The 10,944-nt window shown below is 39.2% G+C and overlaps 1 protein-coding gene across 1 annotated transcript; it reads left to right on the forward strand.

The window, feature by feature from the left end:
• The first annotated feature begins 3,741 nt into the window (after nucleotides 1–3,741).
• LOC148564733 (uncharacterized) lies at nucleotides 3,742–4,533 on the forward strand. Its single transcript, XM_088487081.1, has one exon. It carries the CDS (start codon nucleotides 3,742–3,744, stop codon nucleotides 4,531–4,533), a length of 792 nt encoding a protein of 263 aa, XP_088343207.1.
• The last annotated feature ends 6,411 nt before the right edge of the window (nucleotides 4,534–10,944 follow it).

The raw sequence follows: 10,944 nt of genomic DNA on the forward strand, positions 1-10,944 counted from the left end.
TTTGTTTCTATATTTCTTGCAATTTACTCTTCTGTTCTTTAAAATTCTGCAATCTTTACTTTCTTACAATTTATCTTTAATGTCATTTAAGTTTCTTGCACTTTAAGTTTCAGTTATTCACTTTCATTTTCTTTCTCTATTCTAGTTCTTTAAATTCCTTGCCATTTAAATTTTTGCAATTATGTTCAAAAATCACAAATCTCATGAAATCAAAACCATGTTTGCTTGACTAAGTTTACCATTTAACTAAAGTTGCTTAATCTACCAATCTCCGTGGGATCGACCTCACTCTTAGTGAGTTTTATTACTTGATACGACCTGGTATACTTTCCGGTTGCGCATTAATATTTAAATTTTCGCGTATCAAGTTTTTGGCACCGTTCCTAGGGATTGGCAAAGATTAACAATGATTAAGTGAATGGAAGTTTAGATTAAGCATTTTTCTTTTCTTTGTTATAGCCTACAAACTGTTTGATATTTTGTTTCACTAACTTTAACTTCACTCTAGCAATAGACTGTTTCAATTGTGTTGTTGGTTGGCGTGTGTTTGTGTATGTTAGAGGCAAGGAGATTTGATCCTGAAGACGAGAGAACCCTCCGAAGGTTAAGAAGAGAAGCAACAGGAAAAGGGATAATTGGTGAGGAGGATTCAGAAGGAGAAGACCAAGTCCTAGAGGGAAATTCGCGTAACCCTCCAGAGGGAGTTGCCAACAATAACCACCCACCTCAAAGGAGAGTTCTAGCCTCTTACAAGTTCCCAAATCCAAGACACTGTGGGAGCAGTATACTCACTCCCAATGTTCATGCAAACAACTTCGAATTGAAGCCTCAACTCATCACTCTGGTGCAAAACTATTGTTCCTATAGAGGAGGTCCCCTTGAGGATCCAAATCAACACCTATCTGTCTTCCTAAGAATATGTGAAACTATCAAGACAAATGGTGTGCATCCAGATAGTTACAAGCTGTTGTTGTTTCCATTTTCTTTGAGGGACAAAGCATCTCAATGGATGGAGACATTTCCCAAAGAAAGCATCAACACTTGGGATGATTTGGTGAATAAATTCCTATCTAAGTTCTATCCACCTCAGAGGATCATCAGGTTGAATACGGAGGTGCAAACATTCACTCAAATGGATAGGGAATCATTGTATGAGGCATGAAAAAGATACAAAGCTCTGATTAGGAAATGTCCACCTAAGATGTTCAGTGAATGGGATAGACTTCAAAATTTCTATGAAGGGTTAACTCTAAAGTCTCAATAATCCCTGGATTACTCTGCAGGAGGCTCGCTACAATTGATGAAGACAGCCGAGGAAGCCCAGAATCTCATAGACATGGTGGCAAATAACCAATACTTCTATGCTCATCAGAGGCAATGCCAACACCTTCAAAAGAAAGGAGTGTTGGAATTAGAAGGAGTAGACATGATGTTGGCACAAAATAAGTTGATGCACCAACAAATCTAGCAACAAATGAAAATGATGGCTAAGAGAATAGATGGCCTCCATCTAGCTTCAGTGAGCACAACAAATCAACCTTCAATTGAATGGGGTCAAGATGAAGCGAGCAATGTTGAGCAGCAACAAGAACAGGTTCAATATATGCATAATACCTCAAATTCTTCTCAAAATGATTTCCATGGATACACATACAACTCATCTTGGAGGAATCACCCTAACCTGAGATAGGGTGACAATCAAAATTCATGGCAGAGAAACCACAATTCCAACAACTCCCGCAACACAAACAACCAAAATCATTCATCCAGTAACACTAACCAATACAAAAACTCACAAAACACATATCATCCACCTCATAACAACTCACAAACTCACCAAAAATAACTTTTCCACACTTCCATTCAACTCACAAAATAACCACCTCAATACTCCAAACAACCTCCACCAGCAACCATCACCTCCCATGCAACCACATCCAGACTCTCAGAGGATCTCTAACTTAGAGATGTTAATAGAGAAACTGGTACGTGGAATCGTGATTACACTTTAATTATGTAAAATTCATTGCTCTTTCTTTCCCTGGAAATGGCGCCAAAAACATGATGCTAAGACCATGGTTCACAGCTCCGTGTAACTAACCAGCAAGTGCACTGGGTCGTCCAAGTAATACCTTACGTGAGTAAGGGTCGAATCCCACGGAGATTGTTGGTATGAAGCAAGCTATGGTCACCTTGCAAATCTCAGTTAGGCAGATATAAATTGATAATGGTGTTTTCGAAATATAATTAATAGAATAGGGATAGAGGTACTTATGTAAATCATTGGTAGGAATTTCAGATAAGCGAATGGAGATGCTTTTCGTTCCTCTGAACCTCAGCTTTCCTGCTATCTTCATCCAATCAGTCTTACTCCTTTCCATGGCTGGCTTTATGTGATACATCACCATTGTCAATGGCTACTTTCGGTCATCTCTCGGGAAAATGATCCAATGCCCTGTCACGGTACGGCTAATCGTCTGGAGGCATCACCCTTGTCAATGGCTTCATCTTATCCTCTCAGTGAAAATGGTCAACGCACCCTGTCACGGCACGGCTATTCATCTGTCGGTTCTCGATCATGCTGGAATAGGATTTACTATCCTTTTGCGTCTGTCACTAACGCCCTGCAATCGTGAGTTTGGAGCTCGTCACAGTCATTCATTCATTGAATCCTACTCGGAATACCACAGACAAGGTTTAGACCTTCCGGATTCTCTTGAATGCCGCCATCATTCTAGCTTACACCACGAAGATTCTAGTTAGGAGATCTAAGAGATACTCATTCAGTCGAAGGTAGAACAGAAGTGGTTGTCAGACACGCGTTCATAGGGAATGATGATGATTGTCACGTTCATCACATTCAGATTGAAGTACGAATGAATATCTTAGAAGCGAAATAAGATGAATTGAATAGGAAACAGTAGTACTTTGCATTAATCTTTGAGGAACAGCAGAGCTCCACACCTTAATCTATGGAGTGTAGAAACTCTACCGTTAAAAATATATAAATGAAAGGTCCAGGCATGGCCGAGATGGCCAGCCCCCTAAAACGTGATCACTAGATCAGAATACAATCCAAAGATCCAGGATGGTCAAAAAGACTAGTAAAATGTCCTATTTATAATAAACTAGCTACTAGAGTTTACATGAGTAAGTAATTGATGCATAAATCCACTTCCGGGGCCTACTTGGTGTGTGCTTGGGCTGAGCTTGAGTGTTGCACGTGTAGATGTCCTTCTTGGAGTTGAACGCCAACTTTTGTGCCAGTTTGGGCGTTCAACTCTGGTTTTGGATCCTTTTCTGGCGCTGGACGCCAGATTTGGGCAGAGAGCTGGCGTTGAACGCCAGTTTGCGTCGTCTAAAATTGGCCAAAGTATGGACTATTATACATTGCTGGAAAGCCCTGGATGTTTTCTTTCCAACGCAATTGGAAGCGCGCCATTTCGAGTTCTGTAGCTCCAGAAAATCCATTTTGAGTGCAGGGAGGTCAGAATCCAACAGTATCAGCAGTCCTTCTTCAACCTCTGAATTTGATTTTTGCTCAAGTCCCTTAATTTCAGCCAGAAAATACCTGAAATCACAAACACAAACTCCTAGTAAAGTCCAGAAATGTGAATTTAACATAAAAAAACTAATGAAAACATTCCTAAAAGTAACTAGATCCTACTAAAAACATACTAAAAACAATGTCAAAAAGCATATAAATTATCCGCTCATCAGAAACTCATCAAGACTCAAGAGATGGCAAGACAAGATCAAGCCCTGACACTCAAAAACCAGGATGCATCTATGAAAAATCTTGAAAGACAAATGGGACAAATGGCTAAACATATCACAGAGATAGGTGAGAAGCGAGCATTCCCTAGTACCACTGAAGACAACCCAAGGGACACAGGAAAAGCCATAAAGTGGGAGGAGTGTAAAGCAATCACATTGAGAAGTGGGAAGAAGGTGGAAACAGAAGCCATCACTCAGGAAGAGCACAACAAAGAATACCTAAAAGGAGAGGTAAAGGAGCAAAAGCAGGAGCAAGAAACTTCCACACAAAGTGAGAAGTTAGCTAAGAAGGAGGCAATGAAAGCATACCAACCAATGATCCCATACCCTCAAAGGCTCAAGGGAGAGAACAAAGAGAAACAATACTACAAATTCCTGGAGATATTCAAGACACTGCACATCAACATTCCCTTCATAGAAGCACTTGAACAAATGCCATTATATGCAAAGTTCATGAAGGAATTGTTGACAAAGAAAAGATCCTTGAAGGAGGAACAAATGGTTGTAATGACTAGGGAGTGTAGCGCCATCATCCAGAAAGGATTGCCAAGAAAGAGGAAGGACCCAGAGAGCTTTCATATCCCCTGCACCATAGGCAACATGATGATTGAGAAAGCATTTTGTGACCTTGGTGCAAGCATAAATCTAATGCCTCTATCTTTGATGAGGAAGCTTCAGATTCATGAATTGAAACCCACAAAAATAGCCCTTCAAATGGCGGACAAAACTATTCAGCAAGCACTTGGGGTTGTGTAGAATGTATTGGTAAAGGTGGACAAATTTTTTCTCCCAGCTGACTTCGTCATCTTAGACATAGAGGAAAATGACAACACTTCTATTATCCTAGGGAGACCTTTCTTAGCTCTGCCAGGGCATTGATAGATATTGAAAAAGGAGAATTGATGCTAAGGATGCATGAAGAGCATATAGTGTTCCATGTCTTCAAGAATTTGCAAGATTCCACCCAAGAGGAAGAGTGTATGAAGATTGATTCCATAGATCCAAACTTGAAAGAGGCACCTGATGAAACACTTTCAATGCACCTAAGCTCATGTTGGAAAAGAAAGGAAGAGGTAGAAGTGGTGCAACAAGCTCAAAGAATAGAGGAGAAGTTACAACCAAAGTTTGCATTTGAGATTCTCAGCAAGAACCTTCCAAAAATAATTGAGGCTCCAAGATCTGAACTATTTCCTGGAAAAGAAAAGATTCCCAAGAAGAAAGTGCCAAGAGGATGGAGAAACAAGAAAATCCCTACTGAAGGCTTCTCACCAAGGGATAAAGTGATGCTAACTTACTAGCCAATGGAAATATCTCCACACTTTTCTGGATATTACACAGTGAACAAAATCCTCTCACTTGAACATGTGAAAATCATCAAGAAGGATACTGGAAGGAAGCTCACGATGAGAGGGGAAGGATTAAGGCACTATGATCATCATCCTCCCTAAAGAGGGACAATCGTAAAGCTAATGACGATAAAAGAGCGCTTGTTGGGAGGCAACCCAACCTTAGGTAACTACTTTTTCATATTCTTCTCAGAATAAATGGTTAGTTCAACTTCTATGTATTGCAAGGAATTAAGTTTGGTGTTCCACACCAATGTGATTGTATCAACAAAGAAAAAAATTAAGGGTGAATACATGGTACTAAGTTTGGTGTTCCACCAACATTCATGGAAAACAAAGTAACCATTGAGACAATTATGAATAATCACAAATCTCAAACAATCATAGAAATTGACTAAGCCTGCAATTTTATTTGTTTACCTTTTAGTCCTGCATTTTATTTACTCATAGACTTAAAGCACATGATGTAGTATGCATGCATGAAAGAAGCATTCTGTGTTGGCATATAGAAGTAGGCAAGGAACTAAGTTTGGTGTTCCAACACCAACTTAAGGTCAAGAACTCACAAGCATACCTGCATGCTAACCATCTCTCAAGTGCTTGGGGACAAGCAACTTTCAAAATTCATTGTAGGCAGTCACTTCAATTTTTGGAAGGATTAAGCATCATCAACTAAAGAGGCAAAGAAGGATTTAAAGACCAACAATGATGATGATAAGGAGTAAAGCAAGTGAACTCCAAAAGGTTGTATTGTTAAGTGATTGTCTTATATTCAAAACTGTTATGATTGAGAGCAATATTGCACCCCTGCTTGTCTGCTTAGCATAATCTCCTTAAAAGTTCAATAACTAAGATGCTAAATACATCATAGCACCACACACTTGAAAATTTGCTTATACTCAAGATCTATAAATTGCAAACAGAGAACATTTCTTTGAAAAGAATGATTGAGGAGTCAAAAATTTGTTTTGAGGCAAGCAAAAGATTAAGAGAAGTGGTAGTTCTAGTTATATGATTATGTATTGAGGTTGCATGTTTGTGAAAACCTGCATGGGAGCTCATAGGCAGGAAATAGAGTTCAAAGAAGTATTGTGGAGATTCTCAAACATCTTTTGATCCAAGAAGCAGCAAAAAAAAAAAAAAGAACATGGCAAAAGGTTCTGAGCATCAATTACTAGGAAGAAAAAGAAAGAAATAAGAACTCAAAGAGTTATTATCCTAGTTAAATGCTTGTGGTAGAATTGTGTCAAAGAGAGAGGCTTGAGCAAGTAAATCTTAAGGGGTGCTTCAACACCTAATACCTTAAAACCAACTGGTTTGGGAGTATTGATTGAAAGCTTATCTAAAGAGCCGCTTTGAGACATGACACTTAGAGTCAAGGCCAAGACACAAAAACTATAAACTGCTTCAAGGTGATTACCTATAGAGAGATTTCCATGATATCATTTGAATGAAAGTCCTAAGACCTAAGACTTCCAAAATGTAGGGACTAATAAGCACTGGAACCCTTGTATGAGCATACAATTCAGAGTTCACCGCACTGTCAACTAATCACTTCACTCACTAAGGCATTACAAGCTACTCCTCAACCCGTTCCGATTGAAAGAAATCTTTTTTGCATAGTTCTTTTCTTGCTTGAGGACAAGCAAGGTTTAAGTTTGGTGTTGTGATGCGTTTGCATCTTTGCTATATTAGCTAGTTAGTTTAAGTAGTTTTAGCTTAGTTTCATTCATTTTCTTTGAAATAAACAAGCATTTTAATGAGTTTCATCTCCATGCATTCATGAACCAAGAACTAGGTGAAATTTGGCATAATCCATGCAAATGATTCAAGGAGTTTATAACCAAATTGATGTAAATGATTCCCTTGAAATTTATTTCATAGAATGAAAAGACTTTGAGGAAGTTTGTTTGGTTTATGTTAGGTGATAAAGCAAGAAAGCAATGGAGCAAGAATTGGAGCAAGAAAGATTGGGAACATAGCAAGGTGATGGAGCAAGGAGGAACAAGCACGTTGGTGACTTGGAAACCAAGTTGGCAACGCCAAAACGTGTATGCAGCAAGGAGGAAGAAGGGGCGTTGTTGGCTGCGTGTTCAGCAACAACTCCAGCAACAACACCCAACAAATCAAGCTGCCAGGGAGAAGAAGGCTTGGGCGTTGTTCCTGGCGTGTTTTTCCAATAACTTGGGCAACAATGCCAGGAAGCCACCAAGGAAGAAGGATGCACGTTGTTCCTAGCGTGTTTTGCCAATAACTTGGGCAACAACGCCAGAAAGCCACCAAGGAAGAAGGATGCACATTGTTCCTGGCATGTTTTGCCAATAACTTGGGCAACAATGCCAGGAAGCCACCAGAGAAGAAGGATGGACGTTGTTGCTGGCGTGTTTTGCCAATAACTTGGGCAACAACGCCAGGCAGCCTGACCTTGCCCTCTTCAATGGAGTATATCTTGAGCTAGAAAGCTCCAAATGAGGTGATTTTAGTGGCATTGGAAAGTAGACATCAAGAGATTTCGAACCATATATCATATCATGGGATTGGAGTTCATTTGAAGACTCAAAAGCTGGCTTTATTTAGAGCCTCAGAGACTAAGGGCGTTGTTGCTGGCTTGTTTTGCCAACAACTTGGGCAACAACGCCAGGCAGCCTGACCATGTCTTCTTCAATGGAACATAACTTGAGATACAGAGATCCAATTGAGGTGCTTCCAGTTGTGTTGGAAAGCTGACATTCAGAGCTTTCCAACCATGTATAATAGTCTATATTGGAGCACAAAATTGAAGCTCAAACCAGAGGCAACTCTGGGCATCAAAACTGAGTTCAAAAAGGCAGAAAGGGCCAAGTGTTTGGCAACAACTTGGGCTGGCAACGCCCAAACACCAAGTTCATAGCCCAGGAAATTCTTGGGCACGTTGCCAACGTGTATAAAGCTGGCGTGTTTGCCAGTAACGCCAGACCATTGGGCCAGAAGCGAGAAGAATGAGCTCTGTTTCCTCTGTTTAGCAACACTTCCTCCATTGAGCCAATATTTAACAAGGATAAAGCCCACATTGCTAACCCAATTGAAGATCTCCAAATGAGTCTTAGGACTAGTATAAATAGAGAAGGAGTTTGTACTTTAAGGGGACTTTTACTTTTACTTTTTAGACACTTTTACTATTACACTATGATTTTTATTTTTTTACTGCATCTCACCCGTCTTCTAATTTGTTTTTCTTGCAACTTTGAATTTCAGTTTTAAAGGAATACTTCTTCTTCTTCTTCTTCATTCTTCTCTACACTTAGTTTAATTTTCAACTTTTACATTTATTGTTGAATTTAGAGCTATGATTCACTAAACCCCACCTTCATTAGGGGGAGGAGCTCTGTTTATTTGAATGGGTTGATAATTCTTCTTTTCTTTCTCAATTCAAGTGGTTCATCCAAGAGGAAACTCTTGTTCTTCAAAGATTCAACTACATTCGAGAGAAGGGTTGAATCTACATGAATTATATGGTGAACTTGAGAAAGGAGCCATGTAACTCAGTTTAGAGTTCATCCTTTCATGATTTCTTTGATCAATACACTTTGGGTTGGTATGTGAGATGTAACCTCCCTTAGTTGAGATCCTGGAAGTTGTGTGGCCTTGGATTAGAAATTGAAATTCACCTCTTCTCATGACCAATTAGATCACGAGAGTGGCAATTGATTGTGTTGAAGAGAAATTGAATTGCCGAGAGATTGGGATTCAATTATTTGCAATCCGCCATGGATCTATACCCATGATTGAGAAGGAATTGAGTAACATCAATTCATGACAATTTACATCTCTGATCCCTAATGATCTCTCCATCATTAATTCTCATCTCTTTTGTTCTTTAGTTCTTTGAATACTCACTACCCAATTCCCCTCTACATTCTTGCAATTTATTATTCTTGCCATTTACATTCTGTTTCTATATTTCTTGCAATTTACTCTTCTGCTCTTTAAAATTCTGCAATCTTTACTTTCTTGCAATTTATCTTTAATGTCATTTAAGTTTCTTGCACTTTAAGTTTCAGTTATTTACTTTCATTTTCTTTCTCTATTCTAGTTCTTTAAATTCCTTGCCATTTAAATTTTTGCAATTATGTTCAAAAATCACAAATCTCATGAAATCAAAACCATGTTTGCTTGACTAAATTTACCATTTAACTAAAGTTGCTTAATCTACCAATCTCCGTGGGATCGACTCTCTTAGTGAGTTTTATTACTTGATACGACCCGGTATACTTGCCGGTTGCGCGTTAATATTTAAATTTTCGCGTAACAAGTTCTTGGTGCCATTGCCGGGGATTGGCAAAGATTAACAATGATTAAGTGAATGGATGTTTAGATTAAGCATTTTTCTTTTCTTTGTTATAGCCCACTAACTGTTTGATATTTTGTTTCGCTAACTTTAACTTCACTCTAGCAATAGAGTGTTTCAATTGTGTTGTTGGTTGGCGTGTGTTTGTGTATGTCAGAGGCAAGGAAATTTGATCCTGAAGACGAGAGAACCCTCCAAAGGTTAAGAAGAGAAGCAACAGGAAATGGGATAATTGGTGAGGAGGATTCAGAAGGAGAAGACCAAGTCATGAAGGGCAATTCGCGTAACCCTCCAGAGGGAGTTGCCAAGAATAACCACCCACCTCAAAGGAGAGTTCTAGCCTCTTACACGTTCGCAAATCCAAGACACTGTGGGAGCAGTATACTCACTCCCAATGTTCATGCAAACAAATTCGAATTGAAGCCTCAACTCATCACTCTAGTGCAAAACAATTGTTCCTATGGAGGAGGTCTCCTTGAGGATCGAAATCAACACCTATCTGTCTTCCTAAGAATATGTGAAACTGTCAAGACAAATGGTGTGCATCTAGATAGTCACAAGCTGCTGTTGTTCCCATTTTCTTTGAGGGACAAAGCATCTCAATGGCTGGAGATATTTCCCAAAGAAAGCATCAACACTTGGGATGATTTGGTGAATAAATTCCTATCTAAGTTCTATCCACCTCAGAGGATCATCAGGTTGAAGATGGAAGTGCAAACATTCACTCAAATGGATGGGGAATCATTGTATGAGGCATGGGAAAGATACAAAGCTCTGATTAGGAAATGTCCACCTGAGATGTTCGGTGAATGGGATAGACTTCAAAATTTCTATGAAAGGTTAACTCTAAAGTCTCAAGAGTCCCTGGATTACTCTGCAGGAGGCTCGCTACAATTGATGAAGACAGCCGAGGAAGCCCAAAATCTCATAGACATGGTGGCAAATAACCAATACTTCTATGCTCATCAGAGGCAACGCCAACCCGTTCAAAAGAAGGGAGTGTTGGAATTAGAAGGAGTAAACACGATCTTGGCACAAAACAAGTTGATGCACTAACAAATCCAGCAACAAATGGAAATGATGGCTAAGAGAATAGATGGCCTTCAACTAGCTTCAGTGAGCACAACAAATCAACCTTCAATTGAATGGGGTCAAGATGAAGCGAGCAATGTTGAGTAGCAACAAGAACAAGTTTGATAAACCTATATTTTATGATGTATTTTGTGCTTAGTTTGAGTGATTTATTCAATCCTTCACCCACTTATTCATGTTAATTGCATGGTTTTACTTTCCCTTCCTTATTATGTGATGTATGTGAAAAACATGTTTCCTATGCTTTAAAATTAATTATTTCAATCACCTTTATTTCCATTCGTGCCGTGATTAGTGTGTTGTGTAGTTTCAGATCTTCTAAGGCAGGAATGACTCAAAGGATGGAAAGAAAACATACAAAAATGGAAGGGAAGCGCAAAATGGAGTCCTTGAAGAATTTTA

This window comes from Arachis ipaensis, chromosome B5 (genome assembly GCF_059453495.1).
Source record: "Arachis ipaensis isolate K30076 ecotype BB chromosome B5, ASM5945349v1, whole genome shotgun sequence".
In the NCBI taxonomy this organism is placed as follows: domain Eukaryota; kingdom Viridiplantae; phylum Streptophyta; class Magnoliopsida; order Fabales; family Fabaceae; genus Arachis; species Arachis ipaensis.

Bases quoted from the DNA above. Each gene is read 5' to 3' on its own strand.
- LOC148564733 (XM_088487081.1), top strand. From the start codon at position 3,742: ATGGCAAGACAAGATCAAGCCCTGACACTCAAAAACCAGGATGCATCT.